The sequence below is a fragment of the Pundamilia nyererei genome, unplaced genomic scaffold (assembly GCF_000239375.1).
Source record: "Pundamilia nyererei isolate P.nyererei 1_Seehausen unplaced genomic scaffold, PunNye1.0 scaffold00123, whole genome shotgun sequence".
Lineage (NCBI taxonomy): Eukaryota > Metazoa > Chordata > Actinopteri > Cichliformes > Cichlidae > Pundamilia > Pundamilia nyererei.
Window position 1 is genome coordinate 1162651 of NW_005187524.1, and position 25788 is coordinate 1188438.

A 25788-nucleotide genomic window follows, 5' to 3' on the forward strand; every position below is an offset into this window, starting at 1 on the left:
TTTTTTTTTTCCTTTTTTGGATTATTTTTGTATTTTTTATACTGAGGGAGTGCTTGCATTTAAGGAGCCGTTAACAGTTTTATATTTCTCTTCTTCAAATTGCTCAAGATGTTGATTTGTTTGCCTCTCAGATCTAGCTGTGGACTTTGCGTCATCAGTCATCCCCCGGAGTCACATCCTCAATGCTCCTTTCAGTTCGGTCTTGCAGCACAGGCAGATTTCTCGGTTTGTCTCCGAGTTTGAGGAGCTGCAGCTTCTGGGAAAAGGAGCTTTCGGTGCTGTAATTAAAGTGGGTTGAAATAATTTACTTACCCCGTGTGAACCTTCTCGCTCGTTTTATCTGGCAGTAAAGTTTTTGTGTTTTGCCCGCATCCAGGTTCAGAACAAACTAGACGGTTGTTACTACGCGGTGAAACGCATCCAGGTGAACCCAGCCAGTAAGCAGTTCCGACGGATCAAAGGCGAGGTGACGCTGCTGTCGCGGCTGAACCACGAGAATATCGTCCGTTATTACAACGCGTGGATCGAGAGGCACGAATTGCCCGCCACAGGCGTGCTGAGCAACACCGACAGCTCCGAGCCGCTGAGCTCAGCCGACAAGGCGCCACAGCGCAAAAATGCACCGGAGCGCCTCAACGAGCTCGGCCTGCCTGACGACGTGGAGGACATCGCTCCGCCTCCCGCCCTGTCCAGCTCAGTCGAGTGGTCCACCTCCATTGAGAGGTCCTCCAGCGCAAGGTGCAGCGGACGCCAGTCCAGTGATGATGAGGATGATGATGATGACGACGATGATGAAGAAGATGTCTTTGGTGCCTCTTTTTTGTACGTTTTTTTAAATTTTTCCTCCAAAGGACGACTTCCTCCTCCAACTGCTCATGCATCACATTCTTTTTCTTTTTTTCCCACTCAGGCCATCAAACAATGACTCAAGGAGTGACATCATTTTTGATAATGGAGATGAAAGCATGGACGAGATGTCAAAGGTTCCAATGTTTTCACTTCATTTATTAGTTTTGTTATGTCTGTTAGCGTTTGGCGTGGTGCACCAACCAGCTGGTGTTTCCTCCCACAGGTAGAGCCAAGCAAAAGGCCGGCGTCCGACACAACGGAGAGCACAGAGTCAGATCGACACCTCATTACGGCACATTACCTGTACATACAAGTAAGCTTCCCCCACGTGCTTCACTTTTACCAACAAAGACCTGTTTTACATCTAATCCGAGGTTTCCGTTCCTGACAGATGGAATACTGTGAAAAGAGCACTTTACGAGACACAATAGATCAAGGCCTGCATCAGGATCAGAATCGGTTATGGAGGCTTTTCAGGGAGATACTGGACGGCCTTGCTTACATCCACGAGCAGGTATGGAGCGGCTGCACTGATTGGACGGAGTATAACTGTGACTAAAGCCAAGATACGAATATCTTATGTTCCCCCTTCGTTCTAGGGCATGATTCACAGGGACCTGAAGCCTGTCAACATCTTCCTCGACTCACAGGACCACGTGAAAATTGGCGACTTCGGCCTGGCTACAGATCATCCCGCTAACGTGGTACGCATTATTACAGTGTGGCGTGCAGCTTTCAGTTCCGCTCTGCTGACAGGCGGCACTGATTTTGCCTCATTGTTTTGATTAACGTGTAAAACTCCTCGTGAAGCTCTTATAACTTGTTAAAGCAACTGTTTATCTCTCAAAGGCTGCTGGGAAATTTGAGGTGGAGGAGAGCGGCTCTGCGGTGATGGCCAAACCGGACCCAACAGGTGCAAGAGACCTTTGATAGCCGTGCAATAATATTCCTGTTGAACTGGCGCTCTATATTGATTTTGCATCACTGTCTCCAGGTAACATGACAGGGATGGTCGGTACTGCCCTGTATGTCAGTCCGGAGGTTCAGGGAAATACAAAAGCCACATACAACCAAGTAGGAATTTAAAGATTCGCTTATTTGTCTGGATGCATGAGAATTAGAAGTTGCTAAAACTTGATATTTGAGAACGTCTCGAGTTTTAAAGAACTTTTTATTCATGTTCTTGTCTGCAGAAGGTTGACCTGTTTAGCTTGGGCATAATCCTCTTTGAGATGTCCTACCGGCCGATGACCACGGGGGCCGAGCGCATCGCTGTCCTGAGTCAGCTGCGTGGGGTGTGTTTGTGTCAGAGACTGAGAACAAGCTGGGTGGGGGGGTTTTGCACCTGGTGCCTTACTTACATGATTTTCTTTTTTCCCTTCATATTTACAGGAACCCATCATCTTCCCAGAGGACTTTACTTTACGTGAGCAAGGAACACAGGTGAGGATGACTGTTGCACAGCGCTTTCTTCTCCTTGTATAAATCTCAGTCTAACAGCGGTCTGTTTCTCTCTCTGCCTTTTTCTTTATGTCTACCAGAAGAGGGTGATCGAGTGGCTGCTGAAGCACGACCCGGCTCTTCGGCCGACTGCCCTGGAGCTGCTAAAGAGCGAACTTCTGCCTCCTCCCCAGATGGAGGAGTCGGAGTTGCACGAAGTGCTGCAGCATACCATGGCCAATATCAACGGCAAATCCTACCGCACCATGGTGGCCCAGCTGTTCGCCCAGAACACCTCACCAGTCATGGATTACGCTTATGATATAGACCTCTACAAGGTGAGGAGCTGATTGAGCTGACCAAGCGTTTGCCAGTGGATTTTATTTTACTGTAGCCGTTCTTCATCTTTGCTGGATGTCAGATTAAAACTATGCTGGAAGATTTTTTTAATATACTGTTTTTAACAGCTGTGATTCATGTGAGATTTTCAAATAATGTGCTCAGATGGTGTAACAGATAATTCCTATTCAAAGCCCAGCTGAGTTGAAAGTTGATATTTGGCAAATCGGAGGTCACTCACCTGCTGTTCAAGTGCTCTATTGGTAAAGAGTGCCCAATCAGAAAGATGGATTAAAGGGAGTGGGAAGGGAAGGTAAAGTAAACTTTTTTTAGATAGTAGAGTAAGCAGTACTAGCAGAGGGGTTGTTCATCACTTTCAGCTGCTTCAGTGTTTATTAACAGCAGGTGCACTACAGGGACAGCAGTGAGACAAACCCCAAAACAGGAATGGTTTTACAGGCAGAGGACACTGACTTTTTTTGACTAGTTTTGCATTTAGCTAGGGCAAGGTCAGCAAACCTGTGGTTAGCCCTTACCCTTTTATTACATATACTGCGTGCAATAACTTATCCTCTCCCAGTCATCTGCCCTTCTGTCCACCAGAAAGTAGGAGGTGCTAAAGTGACTCTTTTCATGTGGAAGGTTGCCGATGCCTAGGGTAGGATCAGTGTCACTAGTAGCATGAGGTGATGTCTGGACCCTACAGAGGTTGTACAGGTGCTCCAAATCGTCCAGAACGGCACATCAATATGTGGCGTTGCCAGGTTTGGTGTGTCTCTCAGCACAGTCTCAAGAGCACGGAGGAGGTTCCAGGAGACGGACAGTTACTCTAGGAGAGCAGGACAGGGCCGTAGAAGGTCCTTAACTCATCACCATAAAAATGTTATCTGGATGAAGTCGATGGACCATTGTCAGATCCTGCGCTGGTGCAGTGGCTCCTGGGTTCTTCCTAGTACACAACAATACCCAGCATCATATGTCGAGAGGATGCAGGCATTTCCCAGAGGATGAAGGAATTGATAACATGCTCATATAATCTAAATGCAATAACGCATCCCTGGGACGTTGGTTTCAGTCCAACCAGCGCCACCAAGTTGGACCTCAGGCCTAGAGCTCAGTTATGCCCATATGTCATCTCATTAGGAGCACGCCCCAGTGTTGTCAGGCATAAGCACACATGGTCCATGCATGCTAAGTGCCATTTTGAATTGCTGCAGTTAAATTTCAGCAAAAATGGGCTAGCCTGCTGCATCACTTTTCACTTTGATTTTAGGCGTGTCGTTGAATTCAGCCCACTGCAAGTTGATCATGTTTATTTCTTACCCGGTCCGTGTCAGTGTACACAGCTAGCATGTTTTTCCCATTGAGATTTGTTGTGTTTTTAAAGTGTTCCTTTAATTTTTTGATTCGTGTTTATAAGACATACAAGTCCAAGAGTATGGATTAAATAACATGATTGCAAACCTGTGCTTTTTCAGGTCATACTATCTGTTGTAAGGATTGCTTAACCCTGCTGTTATGTTGGTTTCCAGGAACACCAATTATGCTCCTGGGTTAATTTGACCCGGGGCAAATTTACTCATCCAAAAGTGTCAGAAACACTGGCATTGATTATTTTACAATTTTCTTTTATAATTGTGATTTTTTTCGTTTTCTGTAGTGATGCAGATGACATGTGACATCTCTTCTGTTCTGGGTCAATCTGACTCACGACATAACAGGAGGGTTACATGGAAGAAAATCCACCTCTTCCCTTCTCTACCTCTAGATGGCACTGTAGGCAAAGGAATAGCTGCACTCTTTCTTTCTAAGCTGGCTCTCTCATCTGGTCTATCACAGATGAGCACAAGGCCTGTTAGTGCTTAGTCGATGTCTCCTGATCCCTGACAGAGGCTGTTTGTTTGCTCTCCCTTCAGGGCAGCTTCAGCTTCAACAATGCCAAATTGCAGCAGCATGTGTACGAAAGCATCACCAGGATCTTCAAGAAGCACGGTGAGTGCACGTGTCTGTCGAGTGCGTGCATGTGAACGCGACCTTTGTTGACACTACGTGGACTCCTTTTTAAAGACCCCAACATCTGCAGCAGTGAGAGGCAGCTAAACAATAAGCGTACTGTTGGGCAGCACAGATTCTGTGCATGTGCGAGTGTTGTTTTTGGGCACGTTGCTGATGATGTCCAGCTGTACTTGTTTGTTTATGCGCAGTTTGTCTGTTCACATGCATCAGTTATCACAGGGTCATTGTGGTTTATGAAGATGGAGCAGCAATGTGTTTGATTTCAGGTGCCGTGCGTGTCCAGACCCCGCTGTTCCTCCCCAGGAACAGGAAGTTGTACGATGGCATTGAGCTGGCCTGCTTCATGGACCATAGTGGAATGCTGGTTACGCTGCCCTATGACCTTCGCGTGAGTTTAACACACACACGGAGCCTGGTTTACGTGTCCACACATGCACACAGAGCGCCAATCATAAAACTATTTACATAGGAACATGCAAACACACACACAGTGTGAGGCTGCAATCAGCAGCCGCCTTAAGATCCCGCTGCCTCAGGAACCCCGAGGACCAAATGCTTGTTTCCACACATTGATTACAGCCTGGTATGCACAGACTTCACTGTCTTTATACAAGTGCACCCAATGTCTCAACTCTTGTTTTTTTTCCTCCTTCCTCTTTAGATCGCGTTTGCAAGATTCGTCGCTCGCAACAATGTAACACATCTGAAACGGTAAAGTTTATATTGAGAAGTCATTTTGACCATTTGTGTGCACACAAGTAATTATAATGATGCTCGTTTATCAGGTAAATCTTTTCATTTAAATGTTCTTAAAAATATTTAATAGAAAATGTGAAAGAAAAAACAAACGTAATTTGTGTTTTAATGTGTTTAAAGAAAGTTATATGCTTTTGTGTCTGCAATCAATACTTTATCAAGGCCCCCCCCCTTCTTTAAACATACCGGACTGTGCAAAAGTCTTGAGCCACCCCTTACTCTTTATGTTTTGCTTGGAAAATGAGAAATAGATGCAGCGGTTTATTGAAACATGGCAACATGTTTATGAAAAGACTCAATTTGTTCACTTCCAATGAGCTAGAAAGTTATTGTTGAACACAGCCTGAACTCTCGTAGGTAAGCTTTCTTATTCTTTCTTCACATAGTCGTCAGGAATAGTTCTCCATTCATTTCTAAGGACATTCAAACCTCTTCTTGTTGGTTTTACAGATGGCTGTAGACACTCACATTTGTCTTGACCTCCTCTGTACATATTGGCTTTGATTTGAACTAAAAGTTTCTCATTTTGTATCCATAACACTATAAAACCTGCCAAAGATTTTCAGTTCTGTTCGTGTCATTTGGTAAACCTCTCTCCATGTTTCCCTTCTTTAGGAATGAGCATTTCTACCAAGTCCTGTGTCGAGTCTTTATTATATTTTATTTGACATGATTCTAAGATACAGTTCATCTTTTTTTGGCTTTTTGTTCCTCGCCGTTATAAGGACACACTGTACATCATGCAGACATGGCGAGTTTTGGTATCAGGTGATTTTCAAAGAGCTGTTATTGGTGCAAAAAATGTTTTATGCCCGTCAAACTGTTATCTTTAGTATTTTTGATAGATTCAGCTAAAGAAATGGGAAGAAATTGTATCTTAGGGTTAAACAAAATATTCCTCTGAAAACAGTCAGGTACAAGAACGCACAGTGTTCCTTTTTATTTGTCGAGTTATGTTATTTTTCATTACCTGGGTAAACCTTTAACCTCTCCACTTTATAGCTGAAAGTAATGAAACTCGTGGCTGTGCTCACGGGTCGTGCTAACACCTGAAGCGTGTACCAAGTAGGTTTTTGTGTATCTGTTGAAAAAGCCTGTTTTCATGCTGGACGTGTGTTTCTCTTCATCTCTCTTAAGGTACAGCATTGAACGAGTGTTCCGGCCCAAGAAGCTGGACCGCGCACACCCGAGGGAGCTCCTGGAGTGCGCCTTTGACATCATCACTCCTGTTAGCAACAGCCTGCTCCCTGAGGCCGAGATCATTTACACCATCTCTGAAATAATCCAGGAGTTCCCCGTGCTGCAGGTCACGCACAAGCTGCTCGTGTTGTTGTTATATTTTTATGTTTTTAATCAGACTGTTGGGTCAGATCCACGATTCTTACTTCCCACTCACATTCCTAACGTTCCAAAGTATGTGTAAGCCTGACAGATTTACACTCTATTTATTGTTTATCTAGTAAATCTGTTATGCACCGCTCTGTCAACTTCCTTCCCTCCCTTCCAGTACAGTCCATTTCCTGTCCCGATTCATTCCATTGCCCCGTCAGCGGCGCTACTCTTCGCATGCTTCATGAAGCCAGTCCAACTTTGTGTCTGGCCTCGTAGGTCTTGTTTCTGATCCTCTCCATCGCTCGGCTCTTTGTGTAAAAGCTTTTAGGAATCTGTGAGTCAGAAAGAATGAAAGGGCAGCCGGACGAGCGGGTCATTATTCATCGCAGTGCTCATTGTGAAGCAGTGCTTTTAAATTTTGACTGTAATTGTGTCTGAGAATGTTGAAGGTGTGTTTGTGACTGCAGGAAAGGAACTACAACATCTACCTAAACCACACCAGCTTGTTTAAGGCCGTCCTGCTGCACAGCGGCGTCCCGGAGGACAAACTGAGCCAGGCCTCTAACATACTGTGTGACCTTATGGTCAGTCCGGGTTACACGTTGCACGTCTGTTATTGATATGCTCCTTTGAGCAGATGCAGTCGTGACATTTTTATCACCTTTTTTCTTTTGTTTTCCTTTTGGTCTGCATCTGCTCCAGAGTGAGAAACTCAGCAAACGTGAAGCGGAGGCAAAGTTCTGCAACTTTTCATTGTCAGCCAACTGTGTGAGTGTCCACCTGGTGTATGAACCTTCTGTAAAAAATATTCAGCACACTGGTAGCACATGTGAGAAGTTTGCATTCAAGGCTTTGTGCCAGACTGGCTCTCTAAGGTATGGTTGCAGCCTTTCAGCAGCTGTATTTGAACTCACACGGTGATCCTGTCCTGAACCTGAGCTTGTAGTTTTGCTGTCTACCAAACTGCTACTGAAAACTGAAAAGAGCTTTCTGGCAGAAAGTCATGGAGGGAAGCTCATGCTCAGTCGCACTGACATCTCTCCTCACCTCTCGCTTTCAGTTGCAGACTCTGTACAAGTACATAGAACAGAAGGGGAATCTGCAGGACCTGGTGCCGCTGCTGTCATCACTCACCAAGCAAAAAACTGCCGTTACCCAGCTGGCCAAGCAGGGTCTCAAGGACCTGGAGGAGCTCACTGTGCTTCTGCCCAAACTTGGAGTTAAACTGATGGTGATACAGATTCTGGAGGATAAGGAAACACCTGCTGTATCTGCTGTACTTTGTTTAGCTTTTTAAAAAAAAATAAAGCTGTATCTCCTTTATAGGTGGTGATCAACTTAGGCTTAGTGTACAAAGTGCAGCACCACTCAGGAGTCATCTTCCAGTTTGTGGCTTTCATCAGGAAGCGCAGACGAACCGTAGCAGATATTCTGGCAGCCGGAGGACGCTACGACCACTTGGTAGGCTTTACAGTCATTCCACAAAGTAAAGCCAGGCCACCACTAATACTAATCACCTGTAGCTGTTTATTTGAAAAACATGGGCCTATATCATGCAGTTTGCTCCCTGCCTTTCTAGATCCTGGAGTTTCGTGGACCGGTTTCCACAGGACCCGTCCCCAGCGCAGTGGGGGCCAGTGTCGCCGTGGACAAAGTCTGCGCTGCTATAGTCAGCATGGAGGAGCCAGTGAGAGACACAGACACACGCTTGAATCTGACGTTGCTAATTATTATAATGAAGGAGCAGCAGATGGTTTCATATTTAATGATGGCTTCATAGAGCAGTCGGGCTGCCACACAGCTACTTTTAGAAACCTGTTAATAACTATGATCACCGCTGCTCCACGGAGTTATTTTTGGAGGTGCATCATTTTCTATATTTTAGATGGAGATTGTGAAACGATGTGCCCCGAAAGCTTCGTGCACATATAAATACCTGGAATGACTCCTTTGCTGAACACATAATGCTTTAACTGCAGCTCCCTGCTTCTATAAGATTAGACTAAATGCATTTGCACGTAGTTGCTTTGTGCGACCGTATTTGTTTGTCTTCGTATCAGCCAACAGTGAGCTCCTGTGATGTGCTGGTGGTCCCTGTGGGCCATTCTTCGATGTCCAAAGCCATCAGGGTTGTTCAGAAATTGTGGAGCACCGGCATCGCTGCAGACATCAACTACGATGTTTCACAGGTTAGTCGTCTTTAACTGGTTCCACTCATAAAACCAGAACAAACCAGTTTTGATTTAAAGGTGAACCCTGAGACCCCCTCATGGAGTGTAGTAATCTCATCCCTCCTATAGAGGGCAACACTTGACTTCTATTTTAAAGGAAAAACCCTCACTTGTTGCCAGCAGCCTTAGTGTGACAGCAAGTAGTAAAAATGGTAAATGCGCCACAGAATGAGCTCTGTGGCTGCTTTTCAAAGAGCATTACTGGCCATACTGGGGCAATATAATGGGGCAATTTCTACAAACAAAGACAACATATGTTAAACACACTTCTTATAAAGTCTTTTGATGAGATCTTGTTAGCAGTTTGAGAGCTGTGATTGGATGATAGCCGAGCTGACATCAACCCCCTCGAAGTGAAGCCGTCCAAAACTTCGCGATGCCACGGCTCCGTCACATTCTTCACGATAATGTGACCAACTGATCTCAGTCCCCTTTGTGCACGTTTGCATGAACGGCCTCTCCGGCATAGCTGTGTGCCCACATTTTAATGCCCCTCCTGTTTTTTCCTGCTCTGCTCTTTATAACCTATTGTTGTCTTAACTTTCCACTGCTGTGGTGAGTGAGTGTTTGCTTTATAGCGGCTTTCATTGTCTTATGTACCGGCACAGGACACGAGCGATTGGCTCCTCTGTTTTCTTACAAGCAATTAGGAAAAGTTGCGTTTGGATGAAAGCCAAATTATCAAGTGTGTTTTTGTAGATTATGTAAAAGTTTGAGCAAAAGTTTTGAGCCACGTCGATCTGTGTTACCCGTTTCTGCGTTCGCAGTGAGATCAGAAAATCGTTCAAGCAGAAAAAGACGCCTAACTAAAGGGATGAACCGGTGTTGTCTACACACATAACATGTAATTTAGCAAAGAACCAATTTGAAATTGTATCTTTAGACGAAACACATCATTTCTTTCTTTTCTGTAGCTAAATCTACGAAAAACCGGCATTAAATAGTCATTTTTTACCAAAAAGGTGAATCATTCAGAGCTGTTAGCTGAAAACTTGACATGTGCGAGTGTGTCTTTAACACAGATTTGAGGAAACTCACCAAGTGGGGGACAATAGTTTTTAGGGCCCCCGCATCTCTCTGCAGCAGATGAACAGTATCTCAAAGCCATGTGCTTGTATGGAGGAGATCAGGAGAGCGGTACAACAGCAAGCACAGCAGAGGCTCTGTCATGGCTCGCGGCTGAATTTTGGGGATTTTGCAGAACAGTACTGTCACATTTTGATCCACTATTGCAGTTCCATCTGGAAAGCATCTAATTGGTAACAGCTTCAGTTTTTCAATAATGACAGTTATCCCAAACCCACTGCAGTAAAAGCATACATGGAGAGAAAAACACACCAAGGAACACGGAGTCGTGGATTGGCTTCCCCAGAACCCGGACCTCAACATTACTGAAGCAGTGTGTGATCATCTTAAAAGAGAATGAAATAAAAGGCAGCCGACTTTCAAAGAAGAGCTTTGAATGTCCTTCAAGAAGCCTGGAGAAGTATTTTTGAAGACTACTTAAAGAAATGATGAGAAACTTTTCTAAGAGAGTTCAGGCTGTGTCGATGAATAAAGCTGCTCACACCAAATATTATAACTTTCTAGCTCATCAGAATTGTACAAACTCTGTTTTTACCTTTTTATATGTCGTATTTCCATGTATGCTTTAATTAATCACTGCACCAGTATAAAGAGTTAGACGTGGCTTAGACTTGAGCACAGCACGCAGGTTTTTACCAGAGGAGACCTCGTCCAAACCCGCTCGGCTGTCATTGCCGCTCACTAGGCTTTTGTTAGCACTGTTCCCATGCCGGCCTCTTAACATCTTCATCTTCATCTTCATCCTCTGGAGACGGTTCCACTCTTTTCGTTTTTATTAGACAAATATGGCAAACCCCTTCCGCAGGCAGGCAGCCAAGTAGTGGAGCTGCCCATCTGGCTCCAGCCAATAACTTACCTTTGACATGATTTGATCTGTCGGTGTGAAAGTTGTAAGAAAAATGGAAGTGTAAACGCTCGTGTGATGACAAGGAAAAGTGACGCGCATAAACATACACTTGCTGTGCTGGGGCTTTGTTCCGCACCGCCAACAGTTCGTTTAGCCAAAACGAAAGTTCATCAGAATGAATTAGGCCGACACGAATCGCAAACATACGTGTTCACTGTTACGGTTGAATGGATTACCTGGATGTACATCAAAGCTCATGATCACTCTTCTAGTTCTAAGTGAAACTCAAATGAACCAGTGCCACGATAGGAGAATTTTAAAGCCTCAGCTTGGTGTTCAGCGGTAACTCAAGCATGCTTTTCTCCCTTTGTTTCAGAAACTAGATCAGTCAGGGTTGAAATTGGCAACCGTGACGCTGTAATTATGTAATTACTGTATGTTTCCGAGCCTAATTTGGGATTCTTAAGTAATTAATGAAAGAAAAGCTTGTTCTCAGAGAATTTGGCCTCAAACAAGCCAACATCTTCAGCATGCTACTTCATTGGTCAACATATGTGTTTGATTATGTTTGACCATTGTCATCATAAAGGTCTAATGGAGTATAGCTTAGCTATGCATTTAAATTTCAGCTTGTGTGTTGAGAATGATGATTATTGCCTCTGTGTGTTTGTAGTCTCAGGACACACTGCTGGAACACTGCAAGCTAGGCGGCATCACATGCATGGTTCTCGTCTCTGACAAAGAGGGATCCTATGTGAAGGTAAGCACCATCTGTGCACCATCCAAGCACATCCACTTCCCAGCAACACACTCAGGATTTGAGTGAAATGAAATGCTGGAGAAACCTGCCGGTAGCATTGCAGATTGTCGCTTTTTCTGTCCTCCAGGTAAAATGCTTTGAGAAAGACAGACAGTTGGAGAAACGGATTCTTGAGTCTGACTTGGTGGATCACGTCATTCAGAAATGTCGGTACAAATTCCTCGATGAGAGAAACATCAGGTAAAAAAAAAGGTTTTGGTTTAACGAGTCGCTCAGATGTGTGTGAAGGATGCAGAAGGGGTTAAAAAATGTCTTCCTTGTTCCTCAGCAGAGAAATCTGTGAAAGCACGACTCTACAGAACCCCAAAGGATCACTGCTCACCAGCACAGGTACCACGCTCAGCTTATTCTGATGATCCTCTCATAGGCTGTAACATCACACGGCATGAAAGCATCACACTCGTGTTTCACACACTGATTTGACTCTAACAAATCGCTTTCCTGTGGTAAAAACGTGTAATTTAGACATAATTTCAAAGTATTTCTTATGATGCTGGATTTCCTTTTTTGCTATTTCCCTGATTTACACAAAGTGTGAAATTGTGCATCAGAGCTCAGTTATTAAGATTCACACCCTTCTGGCACAAACACGCTCTAATTAAACTGAACAGCAGTTGAAAGCAGAGCTTTTTTTGTATGTGTGCGATTAAACACTCGATTTTGGACATTTAAAAACATTTACAGTCGGATAAAACGATTCATTTGTCCCGTTTACTGTCCTCTGATTCCAGGGTCTTCAGAGCAGCATGGAAGCAGCACCTCCATAAACATGAATGTGAGCCTCATCAGCCCGGAGAAAGTTTCTGCCAGCGCCAGACGACGCTACGAGACTCAGGTTTGCGATCTTTGTAACCGCGTCTCCGGCATTTCTCCAGAGCTGCGTTTCTCAGTATTAGTAACTTCAAACCTCTAAAATGAGTTTCCAGGAAATTTGCTGCTGTTTCTGTTCCTATTTTTCTTGTATCCATCTGCCTTAGACGTTCCTGCGGTTATCCTGAAGAATATGCTGTTTGTAACGTGACACCAAGACAAGTTTTCGCTTGTGAAGATGATTTATATTTGTAACCATGTCATTTTTAAACGGGTCTCTCTCCGTCTCCTCTCATTTCAGATCCAAACCAGATTACAGAACCTGGGTAGCAATTTGCAGAACAAGAGCAATGACATTGAGGTTCTTGCTGTAAGTCATTTGTGTGTTTATGTCCCTCCATCCCCTATTTCTAACCTACTTGCCCCCCCGTCCCACCTTATCTGTTGAATTCATGTGTGAAATCGTAGGGGAAGGAAATAGTTTTGATAGCTAAAACAACAAACATCTAAGGATCTGCCCTTTTATAGTTGCTTTTTAGATCCCCTGCTGGAAGTGAGATCACTGCGAATAAATTCCAGTTGCCTATCAAACAACAAACGCTAAACAGAAAGCAGCTAACGTGGCATTTCTAGGGGACATAAATGGTCGCTGGTGTTTGTTTCCAGTTGCGCTGTGCATTTGTGGCCACGTTCTCAAAGTGCACTCACCCCTCTTGTCTTATTTACCATCTCGCTGCATGGTCCAAATGTATTTATCATCCTTGTTGGAATCGGGACTCTATAAACACTGCAGTGTCACTGAAACGTAACAACAATCATCTCGATGCCAGTAAGCAGTTACACAGGCCTGTGAGTCTCGGGTGTTGCGTGTCAGCAGCCTGCTTTTCTGTCACTCAGACTGATATGCAAAGCTGATGCTACAGATGAACCTGGAGAGTGATGAGCCTCCTGCTGTAAAATAGAAACTGTGGTGCTTTCATTTCTGCTGATATCACTGTGAAAATGTAATTTTATGATGTTAGTGCTGACTGGACTGCTGATGTTGGGGGAAGGGAATTACAGAACGTTCTGGACCAAATGTGCAACAGTTCTGTGTTTTGCACATAAATTGCTTAAAAATGTGTAAAAAGCTGTGGTGTAGAATTTTTCGACTGTGAGGCAAGGCTTTATTGTGTAACCGTACTTGTTTTTGTATCCCGCAGGTGGACCTTCAGAAGGAAACGCTGATCAACTTCCTGTCTCTGGAGGTTGGTTCCCTACTATAGCTTCATCAAGAGCACGGCCGAGTTAATAAAAGGCAACATCGCACTGAAAGGGGAGGGGGGAGTGGAAAGAACGGCCAATAAGGTCAAGTTCCTAGACAGGAAGACGAGATCCCGTTGCCTTCCTTACAGTCTGATGAGGAACGCTACAGTTTTCCAAAGCAGGGGAGACCTGTGAGCCTTTTACGAGGCTCACACATGTGACAGACGTACCAAAACGCACTCTGAGGAGGTGCTAATATTCACATTCCAAACTTCTTACCAAGACCTTGCTATAAAATCCCAGCTTCCCTTTAAGGAAAGTGAAAAACAGACTAATTATATTGTGAAGAAAGCTGGAAAATGCTAAAGCCTCCACTCCATAAATGAACGGGCCACCTATGTAGTTGTCCTTTTGCAGCACACATGTGTCACTGGCAGCGCATTGAGTTTATAAAACTTATAAAACAATGCACAGTATGTAACAGCCACGCTGGCAGAAAGGGCCTGTTTTAAACAGGCGAAATTGCCTCAAGGCACACAAGAAACCAAACACTTGACAAGCAGGTATGTTCTTCAACACTGAAGATGGGGAAAGAGGAACAATAAAGCCTTTGATTCCTCTGATATGCTGTCTGTTTTTTGACTCTGAAGTCTGTTAACAAACATGAGGCCTGTGGGCCATTTGGCTGGTCTTTGTTTAAAGCTTCGGATGTTAAATCTCATCTGTTGATGGTTTTGTTTGCTTGAATGAAACATTTCTTTTCCTTTCCGTCCAGTTTGATAGCGAAGAGCAGTTCAACAACAGCGTGAAGACGTTGCTGTCTCGTCTGCCCAAGCAGCGCTACCTGAAGGCCATCTGTGATGAGATCCACCACTTCAAGATTACAAAAAGGTGCAGTGGTGTTCAATTGTGCATCATATTGGTTCAGTGTGTTAGCATTCACAGCTTGCTAAACTCTCGCTCAGACATTTGGGCTCACTTTGAAATGTGCTTGTTGTTTAAAGAAAAGCACATTTGATCAATATAATGTAACATTGAATTGATCAGAAACACGACAAAATCCTTTATTTGTGATTCTTAAGTCGAGACTGTATATAAAAGATGGAAGCAGCCCTGCTGACAGGGTTTGGCTCCTGTGTTTGTTCATTGTAGGGAAATGATCCTTCAGTTCCTCCTGTGTGGCCTGACTTAACACACTTTCCTCATGAGGTTACGTTCTCATGTTTTAGGTTTTATCGAATGCTGTATTTAGTTTCATTGCTGCCATATGAGCACGCAGTGTTCCCTGGTTTGCCAGATCCAGCCCATTACTTGTTACGTCTGGTTTTAAAACACCGAGATGTGACTCAGCTCAAGACTTGACAGTCGGAGTGAAGTCTCTTTGGCCATGTCCATCCTTCATATACAGTCTATGTAGACATACAGAGGCCAGTTCACAGATCACTTTTTTCCATGCCATATCGTGTTAACAAATCCCAGTTTATATCACATGTGATATAAACTGGGACTTAAAACCTTTTGACATTAAGCTGCATCCACTCTGGTGGCAGTACTGGATGCCCATACATTGTAGCCTCAAAGGTTGGCAGTCATCGACATCGCTTCTCTGGTTTTGTTGATATAATTCATGAATAATAGACATTTGTTTCACTTCCTTAAGTCGGCACTGTATTTGCGCCTCTTCTAGTCCGCCATGGTGCGAGTGACTTCAATTTTTATCATCGCACGGTTAGCATGAGCGTGCTTTCCCTTCTTTTGTCTGTTGAAAATTTCTAGTACAATGCACCATCCTGCGTATGTGCCCCAGGCAGCGAACTTCAAAGAAGTATAACCTGAATAAGTTTTCTGCCGTCAGGTCTCCATGTGTCCGTGCCCTCACAGGAGCATAATCCAGGCTTTACTCAGGAGCTCTCTGAGTTTTTTAAAGTCTCTCCTAACTAAAACCTCTTGCTAGTTATTTTTAGTCCAGCCATTTTTCTTAACTGAAACCTGATGCAGACAGTGAAACACGTTTTCAGGAAGCTGCTTTGCAATACTCCAACCAAGCCCACACACTCCAGGTGTATCAGTGCCTGCCAGTACAACAAAAGGAGTCTTCAGACAGATAACTACCGCCTAGAAGAACGTTAAATCCTCAGCTGATCCCATTTCCTGACATAGAATTTGGAGAAGGATTTGCTATATTTGGTCTTACGTCTGGCTCTTGGCACCCCAATAGACTGACAAGGGGCGAGTCAGCTCCATCCATTTCTCTAGTGTAGATGGAAAAATTTAAATTCCCATACTCCCAAACGTAATGTCCCGCCCAAGTTCCAGGGTAAATCCTGTGTTTGAGCTTCTAGTGTTGTGAGTGCCCAAAGCCTGTGATGGGATCCAGCAGATTTTCTCTTTCATGAATGAGATGGCAGCAAGAAAAATCCAAACCTCTCATTCTGGCTTCCTCTTCGTCTCTCCAGAACAGTTGGTTTTAATTTCCTGTCTGTGCTGTGTGAGTCGCCATTAAGGGGGGAAAAAGGCTTTCCTGATAAATGAGCGTCGCAGAGGCAGCAATGGATGGAGTCGGCATGTGTTTTTATTCTTTTGTCTAGTGGTTTTCATTGAATGTGGGGCACATGCAACCGAGTCAAGATGAGTAGGATGAAGGGCTCATGCAGCAGCTACGTAGCTGTAGCAGGACCTGAAGTTACACCTTATTATTAGTTATTCCTTCTTTATTCAACTGAATCCAGAGAAATCTTGAGGTTAGACGCTCACTTACTTTTTTTAATCAGCACTTTAAGCAACATGAGACATTCATCTACTTACAGTTTACTAGTTTAGTCTCGTTGTGTTTGTATATATTTGTGAGTTAGATGGAGATCAAACAAAGCTTTTTCCCACCACTGTGTATTTTTACCCCATCTGAGGCTTTTAAAATGCCAACATCGGCTAATTATTGTTAAACACAAAGCGCAGCTGAGTCTGCTTCAGGTATATTTCAATAAACCAAATAGATGCACTGAACTTCATCATCATGGGTCTGTCTTTAGTCCTTGTGATAGCTTGTGTCAATTTCCACTCAGGTTTTTGAGGCCATTCCCTCATCTCAAAGCTGAGTCGAGCGAGCTGAATGGCAGCTTCATTTCTTTTAAAGCCACAGTCACTCTAAATACTTCTGGAGGATCTGGAGTTGACCAGATCTAGAAGAAGACTTTACATATGTTATAGCCCCAAACCATTTATTAACTTGAAAACTACAAGTAATACTTTCAATTCAATTCTAGATTTTACTGGAAGCCAGTCGGGGAACTGAGAATTAGTGATGTAGCCCTCTCACCTTAACACTGCGTGTCTTCGTTTCCTAATAGGACAGTCTCAGTCTTGTTCCTGGTCTGATAAGCCTTGTATCAATGAAAGATTTGACATAGAGGAAGCATGCACATCAGTGGATGTCAACCCGAGGGCCACATCCGGCCTGCCAGAGGTTTCCATTTGGCCTCCAGGATATTACTGAATTCAGGAATAGCCTGGGAGTGTTGAGCTTTCAGAGCAAATGAATTGTTGCAAGTGAGCCACTTAATACATACCTGTCTACTGTTCATTAAAGCTGCGGTTTTCTGCCTCAACTCTCCGCTTAAGGCTCTTCAAGAGTGGAACTTTCATGTTTGAAATATATTCAGAAACATTTCTCCTGCCATGGACTCCATACACTTCAACACTACTGCATGGATAGCTTGACAGCCTTACAAATATGAAGCCTAAAACATCACAGTCGCCCTCTAGTGGCTTTACAGTACAGGTAATTTGAGTCTGTATGGAGTGCACTGATGAATTCAAAGGAGTGGGATAAATTTGGACGTTTCTAGAAAACATCCTGGGTGAATCACGTTGTCTGGATTTGGAGACATTCCAGTTCAAATTTCTTCCAAACCCCAAACAGCCGTGGTCAAGAGTGACGATGTCCATGCTACCTGTGGGCCTTAAGGGAATTACTTAAAATTACATACTAACATGTACGTTAAAGGATGTGCTGATTAGAATTTAATGGTCAAAGGTCAAGTTTCCAGTGACCTTATGTCCTTATGGGCATTGCTTTAAATTTGGTACTAACAGGTGACCTGATTCGATGGTCGAGGACTGTTTTTGACCATAACTGTCGAATTCAGATGCCAATTCTGACAACATTTCACAAAATGTTTATGGGATTTCATCCAGAAAAGGTCAAAGGCCGTTATTGAACACCATAACCTGGGACCAGAAGGGATGGAAGCCTGGGAGCATAGTTCATGTTTGGTTGGTTGGATACTTAGCTGAAGCATACTTCTGTTAATGTTTTTTGAAATCTGCAAACAAATCTTCTGTTACAGGGTGGCTATGGTGATCTTGTACAGCTATAAATACGACTACTACAAGATTCTTCTGTGAAAGCCAAGGGATTGCCTGGGAGATATTCCACTTTGCTTCAGGCAGCAGACTCCCAGAGACAGTTTTTATCCTTGGACCAACAAAATCTGCTGAGAACACTGACGCTTTCCATTTGGAAGGTGTGAGTCCCAAAGATACAAATGAACTTCTTCACTGTGGTGAATGGTAAACCAGCTATCTGATCCGATCTCTCCCAACGTTCCCAAAACCCTTCAGTGTTTCGTGGTCCTCAACAAAGGTTGACAAGAGGTTCACTGGACTTTATTGCCTTAATAGAAGTATAGAATTTAAGAGGAGGGCTTTTTACTGAATGTGTCATGAGTACAGATACATTTCTTCTTAGGTACAGGATGCAAAGTGTGAATAAATATTTTTCCCCACATGCTGTGACCTGTGTGTGTTTATTTCAACCCGATGGAATCTAACGCCAAAGGATGCTGATGAAAAATTATTTGAAATACTGTAATAATACTGTGCAAAACTCTTGAGCCACATCCCAGTTATGTGGCTTCATTTAAAAATGGAGGGAAATATGCAAGTCAATGCAGTATCCAAGGCAAAAACACAATAAGGTTGAAAGACAATATTTGACGTGACGCCTTTTTTTCCTCTTCAGCACAGCCTGAACTCCTACACAGCTTTCTTGTAATTGTAAGTAGTCTACAGGAATAGTTCTCCAGGCTTCTTGAAGGACATTCAAAGCTCTTCTTTAAATGTTGACTACCTTCTCTTTTTATCAAGATGATCCCACACTGCTTCAATAACGTTGAGGTCCAGGCTCTGGGGAGGCCTACCCACGTATGGTTTTCCTGCACTGGCACTTTTTAGGATTTAGATTTTTTTGCCAAAAGAAGACATTGCCAATCAAACCCTTTCCACATAGCACAAGGCTTTTGCACAGGACTGCATTTCTAACCCTCACTAAAATGCCGAAGAGATTGGATAAGATATTTTTGTAATGCTCAAAACATTAAGTGAAGTAACACAACTTGTTAGATGCATTGTTTGACATATTTTTGGCATGGGACTCTGACTTTTCCTCCAAGTAATCTTTCTGGAGAAGCTTCAGCACCTTGCAGTTTATCAGCAAGCTCTATCAGACGAGTCAAAACAACAGCACAGTCCCAGAGTTTCTGGTCTGGCCTGCATGTCTTTGTGTTTTCTGGTGTTTTATTATCCCGGGTCTTTTTGCTTTGTGCTTGTGACCCGTACCAAAGACTCAATTTAAAGTCCAGGAGCGGATGTAAACGTGCCTGCAAGAGAAGCAGAAACCACTTAACGGATGACATCACTGCACCTTGGAGAATTGTTGCTCCAGCGCAGTTGAATTTTTTCTCAGTGCCACTTTGGTTCACACATTTATTTTTCAAAATAAGTGTAAATGTTACAGTTCATCACCTAAGAAACATATTTACAGGATTTTGAACACAGAAATAAATAAGCTTGTACAGAATATAGTAGAAAGAAACGGTAAATGGTCTACAATGTACAGCAGCTTTGGCTACTAAAAATTCATTTTCCAAAAAAATCTCAAACTAGAGTTAAGTATTAATAAATAAAGCTATGTGAAAAAATAAATAAGGTACTCTTCTCTACTTTTTTTAAGCTACTTTGTTTTTTTTACACGTAGAAGAACAAAGAATTGCGTAAGCTTTTACAGTCACCGCTTCATTTTAAAGCACATACTCTTGATTAAAACAGATACAGATCTACTCAGTTGCTAAAACACATGAATTGGTCTCCGACCAATTTTGGCATCAAATATCTTTGTATCGAGATATTGGCAATGGACTCTGATCCGAAACACGTTGCTTTGAAACCCCAACATATTTCATAACGCTTCTCAGATACTGTCCGACCACATACCGATCAGACTGATATGGAGAATCTAGCTGCAACAGCATGTTCGCTTGAGTGGTTTAACATCTCTGTGTCCTTAATACGCCTATCAAATCCCTGATTAGGGCCTTTATCCCACCAAGAATCCCGCAGTGGGCTTTCTAAAACACTGGCTCTAAAGAAAGTGCTACGTTTCTAATATGCTCTGATGTTGCAACATGTACCACTGTGTACAGATGCCAGCAAGCTACTCTTACAAATCACGTAATTTTCTCTTATTTGAAGAGCTAATGAGAACGGCACAACACGATCTCGGTAACAATGAGGGATTTTTCTTTTTTTCCTGATACGGGCTTATGGTTGTTAACCAACTGCAAGACATCAACAGAGAAATTAGTTAAGGCTATAAAATTAAGGCTTTTAAAAGAATTACTACTAACAATCACTTGCAAGTAAGAACAGTAGCTCCCTACACACACAAACACACACAGCTGTGAATGAAGATGTGAAGTGAGGCATGGTATCAAAGACATTCCTTACAGGCCCAGATGAAGTGTCTGAACCCTTTTGTCTCACCTGCTATCAATAAAATAACATTCTAGCTGGATGAAGATCACTCTGAGATCTGGGAGTTGGAGTGGCAGATTCCCGTGGAAAGAGCCAAAATCAGATGAGGCTGGGTCCGAAGATTATGACTCTTGGCTAATATAACGAAGACAAGTCTAGACACATTTCACACAATCCCCAAACCGGGTGTTTTTTTTGCATAAAAGCAGTTTGTTATCAGACTTGACTGGAATGAAAGAAATAATGCTGGGATATGTGTCCTTCCTGTGATGGGTTTTGGCAGGTGGGTGTTTAGACTACTATTTTTAAAATGTTCCACTCTGGCCCCACATAGACACCCACTCTAAAAGCAAAGAGTGTGCAAGGAAAACACAATATCTAGTAAAAAGGCTTTAGAAGTTTAAAAAAAAAACATGGAAATCACACATTGAAAAGCAGGGGTTTGGATCTGGAGGTCAATATGAAGCCTACGGACTTGTTTTGATTTGGATGCAGAAACCAATTTTCGATCCAGCTGGATTAAAAGTTCCTTTGGCCTCCCTGCTAATGACAATGATTACAACCACAATGAAGCACTGCTTAAGAGGGCAGCACCTATGCTCCCTTTAAACTTCTGCCCAAACCCCTGTCCTAAAGCTTTTTATGCTCCTCTTATTGCCCCAAGGTTCCAGTTCCAAAGGAGGCAATAATAAGCAGGTATATTACAGTGTTCACAGTCAAAGTCTGGTTTTCACAGAGAAATCTGTCTGGTTGCCGCATTCTTCCGTGCTTTTATATGTCCACCCGTCCATCTACCTCACAGAAAGTCCCTTCGCCCGAGCGTTCAAATACAGAAGAATGAGGGCATAAAATGTGAGAGTCAGTGGTAACTTGCTTAGTCTTGAAGAGCATCCTTGTTTTTACTGTCACACAGAGAATGGTGGGAAGAAGGCAGCGCCCAAGGTGTGTGTGCTGTTACATTAACCACCTTGGATGCAACAGAAACGAGAGGGATGTGCCAGACAGCTCTGAGCTGCAGAGTCTGAGGGGTGTTTTTTTGTTCCTTTGTTTTTTAGCATGGCGTCCAGTCATTGCCCATGCTCAGTTTGGCCCTGGGGATGGTCAACTTTTCCGTACAGGGGGAGCTCATTTCTGGAGAGAAGTGAATGATGCCGCAGTCGTTCTTCACGTTGTGAAATTTGTTGTCTTTCGAAGGCTCCATGTAGACCACTGAATTCTTGTTGACGTGCTTCTTCAGGATCACTGTCTGTGGTGCAAAAGGACCAAAATCATTGGTTGGTAGATTATTGCTGTAGTTCAGATCATAGCTAATAAGCAGTGACAGGTTGCCATGTTGCACCTGTTTGTACTAAAAATAATACACTGCTAAAAAGAAAAAAATGAAAGGAACACTCAACTTCTGTGACATTGATCTGGTCAGTTATGTAGCAGAGGTCAAGGTCAGATTTATTTATATAGCACATTTCCAACAGCCGATGCTGCACAAAGTGCTTAACAATAACAATAAAATTAAAAACTACAGTGTAATACAATAATAACAATAGAAACAATAAAATAGAAGAATTGAAACAATACTAACTAATTCAGATAAATCCAAAATGCTTGGGTCATAATGTGTTAAAAGCCAGAGCATAAAAGTGTGTCTTTAGTAAAGATTTAAATTGCTCAAGAGTTTGAGCAGATCTAATATTAAAGGGGAGACTATTCCAAAGTCTGGGACCTGCCACAGAGAAGGATCTATCACCACGAGATTTGAGGTTAGTCCGTGGAATGGACAACAATAGTTTTGAACTAGATCTCGTGGGTTGTTAATTGCTTCCAGCTGCTTTGGTGTTAATGAAATTCACAACAGGTGCACTGTAGTGTCCCCAAACAGGCTGGATGCCACCGACATTTTCCCTCCTCAACTTTTCCTACGGTTTTCTTTTTTCGCCTGTTTTGCACTTTGGCTGAGTCAGTGTCTCTGCTGGCAGGAGATACCTGAACCCTACAGAGGTTGCACAGGTACTCCAACTCCTCCAGGATGGGACAGCAGTACTTGCCATTGCCAGAAGGTTTGCTGTGTCTCCCAGCACAGTCTCATGAACATGGAAGAGCTTCAGAGACAGACAGTTACTCTAGGAGAGCTGGATAAGGCCATAGAAGGCCTTCAACCCACTAGCACGACCGGTATCTGCTCCTTTGTGCAAGGAGGGACGAGCACTGCCAGAGCTACAAAATGACCTCCAGCAGACCACTGGTGTGAAGGTCTCTGGCTAAACAATCAGAAACAGACTTCATGAGAGTGGCTTGCAGGTCTGACATCCTCTAGTAGGATCACTGCCCAACAGCGTCGGCCCTGACTGGCACTTGCCATAGAATACCAGAATTGGCAAGTCCCACAACTGGTGGAGTTGCTGCAGTGAGATTTCATCAAAGTGGACTAGCCTGGTGTATCATTTCTTCTGGGTGTCTTTGAATTCATCTCAGTGTAGATTGTTAATTTTCATTTCCACCAAACAATGTGGCATCCTTTTGTTCCCAACACGTTAGCCAGTCCATATTAGTGCAAATATCAACATGGTTTTTTTACCATCGAGTTCTGATGTTTTCATTTCTTGCAGTGTAGAATCAGCTACCACAGTCACATTTCATGGTAGAGACTTTATGAACGACCTGATCGTGTTTCATTTGAAAGAATCCTAAAGTCGTGTCGACCTCAGCAAGAGACTTCTCACCTTCTTTGGCGCACTGTAGCAAGACATCTGCACCCACTTCTTCTTCTTATTGATGAGTAGCGCCACGATGAGAAAGATCACGATGGCTAAGAGGAGACCTGCCAGGATCCAGGCGGCTGATTGGTAGATGAGAGCCATCTCTGTTTGGCTGGGGTAATTCTCACCCGAACGTGGCTCATCTGTGGAACAAAGACAACATTTATTTTGAATATTTATCCCGATGACAGCGTGCTCGTTATGGAGCCAGCACTATGTACCAACTCTAAATTGAAAACAGGTCTTTTTTTTTCTGTTGTTGTTGACTTCATTGTATCGCCCCTCAAACGCTGACGCTGAAGAATTAACTCCTGTTCCATGGAGATCATGTTTTGCTTATGCCCATTCATCATTACTGTTTACTTCAACATGAGTTAGTATGTATTTCATTCATTTATCAAGTTGTTCCTAACACACTCTATTAGTATAAACACTCACTGGGATTGGCAGCAGAGTATAGCAAATATGCCAAATTACTCATGTATGGTTACTACTGTAGTGCACTAAAGGAACTGGGGAGTGGACGTCAGTGGAGACGGCTGTGGGGGGGAGAAGTCTGTAAAAGCAGGTACCTGTAACAGCAATGATGGGCGGCACAGCGACAGTGGTGAGCCACACCGCACTCTCCGCTGTCGTGGTAACTCTCGCCTTGGGGCGGCTTGTCGACACTATCACCGGCACTGATGTCGTCATTTCTTTTCAGACAGGAACAAGAAATGAGATCCATTACAAATATGAATGGTGTAACGCAATAAAAAAAGGCATAAATATGTCTAACCATGAGTAGGTGTATAGACTCCCTTGTGTTTCAGCTGTGTTTATACGCTGTGTCTGCTTTAAAGAAAAGACAGAGCATTTTTCCTCTGGGCATATCACGAAAACAAAGGCCCTGGTAAAATATGGAGGTGAACAATGGAAGCCTATGCTGAGGGTTTCCTCTGTAGGAAAAGCTGACATGGAACTTTGCCTTCCTGTGCCACTGCAGAGGAAACGTGAATGTGCAGATGCTCGAGGAATGTTTATGCTCGGAGCAGGCAGAGTATGTGTGTGCGCATGTGTCACATGGAATATTTTGCAAGTGGCGGTGTTTGCCTATGTAGCGCCAGAGTGGCTACGACTAATGAACAAACACACAAACGGTCCAGACGCTGGCATTCCCTCAGTTCCTCCCTCCTTTTTGACGTGCAGGGTTATGAATGACGGTTTTCCCCCATCAACAAGCTTTTCACTTTGACTAGAAGTGTTATGTAAACTTTAATTTTAGAATAGAATATAAGCTCATGTTTTAGGTAGTATAATAAAAAACAATCAAAGCTGGGTCTAAAGACAAATTTGGCACCAACGTTTTAAAACTCTAACCGCTCTAACCACTCACCGAGACAGTGTGGGCAGCACTGGCCCTTGCGTAAAACAGGCACCCTGCATTTGGCAGCTGGACAGTGCTGAGAGAAACACTGAATAGTGCCGTTGTTGCAGGTGCAGCTGGTGCAGACGTTGGCCTTCCAGGAGTCTCCAGCTAGCAGCACGTCTCCATCGCTGGTTATGCAGTACTCCTGCTGGCTGTTGTTCACTGGCAGGAGGGGCGTCTCTTCTGCACACAGGGGAATAAGTTCATGAAAAAGCAGAAAGTTACACTGCATTACAGCTCTTTCCTCTCTTAACTGGACTTGGTAATGTCGGGTTACAGCGTGCTTCTACACGCTTCTAATATGCTCTGCTCCTAAATGACGACTGTATTTAACCCTGCTATTGAACAGATCAGTCAACAAGTTGTTAGGTCTTCAGAGTTGTGTTCAGATGTAGAACGTGTGCATATGAATATCTATAACAGATGTTCAACCTAAACCCTGCTGAAAAGGAGATCTATGGCTTTTTCATGATCCCGAGTTAGCTTGTCCACACAGCGCTACTCTAATGTACACATACATCACAGGGCTTGTTGTGAGATTTGTATTATTCCCACATTCCTGGTGACCAGACCCATACATATATCAAAGCCTGGCCTTGACAATCTGCTTTTGTTGCAGGCAGATGCAGTGATAAGGCAGACCGGCATTCTCAAGGAGCAGCTCTCAGGCTGCAGTCATGCATTACTGATTTGTGAGCCTCATGCTGGGGAGTGCTCGGGACACATTGTTTATGAGTTTGTGAGGGAATTGTTTGGGTGCACTTGTAAATAAAATATGTGCGGTTGTGCATTTTGTAGACGTTCTCGTGACCGGAGAGCTAGCATAGATTTGGCGAGATCAGTTGCATTCTTGCCCGTCCAATAATAGAGTTAGAAGCGCCTCCAGTGTGGGCCGAAGGGTAAAAAGCAGAACACATGTGCTGCCGCTGGCCTCGAGGATCTCTGCGTAAACCCTACCGGTCTTGGCTGGTTTCTTTATGAGCCTGTGTGCCTGACATAAAACTGCCCAACAGAGTGCAACGTGCAAGACCTTCCAAAACCACATG

The 25788-nt window shown here is 43.5% G+C and overlaps 2 protein-coding genes across 2 annotated transcripts in view; one reads left to right on the plus strand and one right to left on the minus strand.

The window, feature by feature from the left end:
* The window catches only part of eif2ak4 (eukaryotic translation initiation factor 2 alpha kinase 4), a 24978-nt gene extending 6421 nt beyond the window's left edge, over window positions 1-18557 (plus strand). The window contains exons 11-39 of the mRNA XM_013913270.1: window positions 132-289; window positions 377-822; window positions 911-983; window positions 1073-1162; window positions 1241-1363; window positions 1449-1553; window positions 1699-1762; window positions 1844-1923; window positions 2043-2144; window positions 2242-2292; window positions 2391-2627; window positions 4545-4620; window positions 4911-5032; window positions 5306-5355; window positions 6538-6706; window positions 7200-7316; window positions 7435-7500; window positions 7793-7963; window positions 8059-8193; window positions 8312-8419; window positions 8793-8921; window positions 11570-11656; window positions 11784-11896; window positions 11985-12046; window positions 12448-12551; window positions 12828-12896; window positions 13729-13773; window positions 14547-14662; window positions 18118-18557. Coding sequence (XP_013768724.1) covers window positions 132-289; window positions 377-822; window positions 911-983; window positions 1073-1162; window positions 1241-1363; window positions 1449-1553; window positions 1699-1762; window positions 1844-1923; window positions 2043-2144; window positions 2242-2292; window positions 2391-2627; window positions 4545-4620; window positions 4911-5032; window positions 5306-5355; window positions 6538-6706; window positions 7200-7316; window positions 7435-7500; window positions 7793-7963; window positions 8059-8193; window positions 8312-8419; window positions 8793-8921; window positions 11570-11656; window positions 11784-11896; window positions 11985-12046; window positions 12448-12551; window positions 12828-12896; window positions 13729-13773; window positions 14547-14662; window positions 18118-18175 — 3326 coding nt within the window. The 3' untranslated portion in view covers window positions 18176-18557. The remainder of the gene's footprint in view (window positions 1-131; window positions 290-376; window positions 823-910; window positions 984-1072; window positions 1163-1240; window positions 1364-1448; window positions 1554-1698; window positions 1763-1843; window positions 1924-2042; window positions 2145-2241; window positions 2293-2390; window positions 2628-4544; window positions 4621-4910; window positions 5033-5305; window positions 5356-6537; window positions 6707-7199; window positions 7317-7434; window positions 7501-7792; window positions 7964-8058; window positions 8194-8311; window positions 8420-8792; window positions 8922-11569; window positions 11657-11783; window positions 11897-11984; window positions 12047-12447; window positions 12552-12827; window positions 12897-13728; window positions 13774-14546; window positions 14663-18117) is intronic.
* Window positions 18558-20009: 1452 nt separating this feature from the next.
* LOC102197037 (cysteine rich transmembrane BMP regulator 1 (chordin-like)) overlaps window positions 20010-25788 on the minus strand; it is a 37018-nt gene continuing 31239 nt past the window's right edge. The window contains exons 11-15 of the mRNA XM_005742830.1: window positions 25077-25080; window positions 24710-24995; window positions 23907-24029; window positions 23299-23477; window positions 20010-21827 (exon numbers count right to left, since the gene is read on the minus strand). Of these exons, the coding sequence (XP_005742887.1) occupies window positions 21633-21827; window positions 23299-23477; window positions 23907-24029; window positions 24710-24995; window positions 25077-25080 (787 nt within the window). The 3' untranslated portion in view covers window positions 20010-21632. The remainder of the gene's footprint in view (window positions 21828-23298; window positions 23478-23906; window positions 24030-24709; window positions 24996-25076; window positions 25081-25788) is intronic.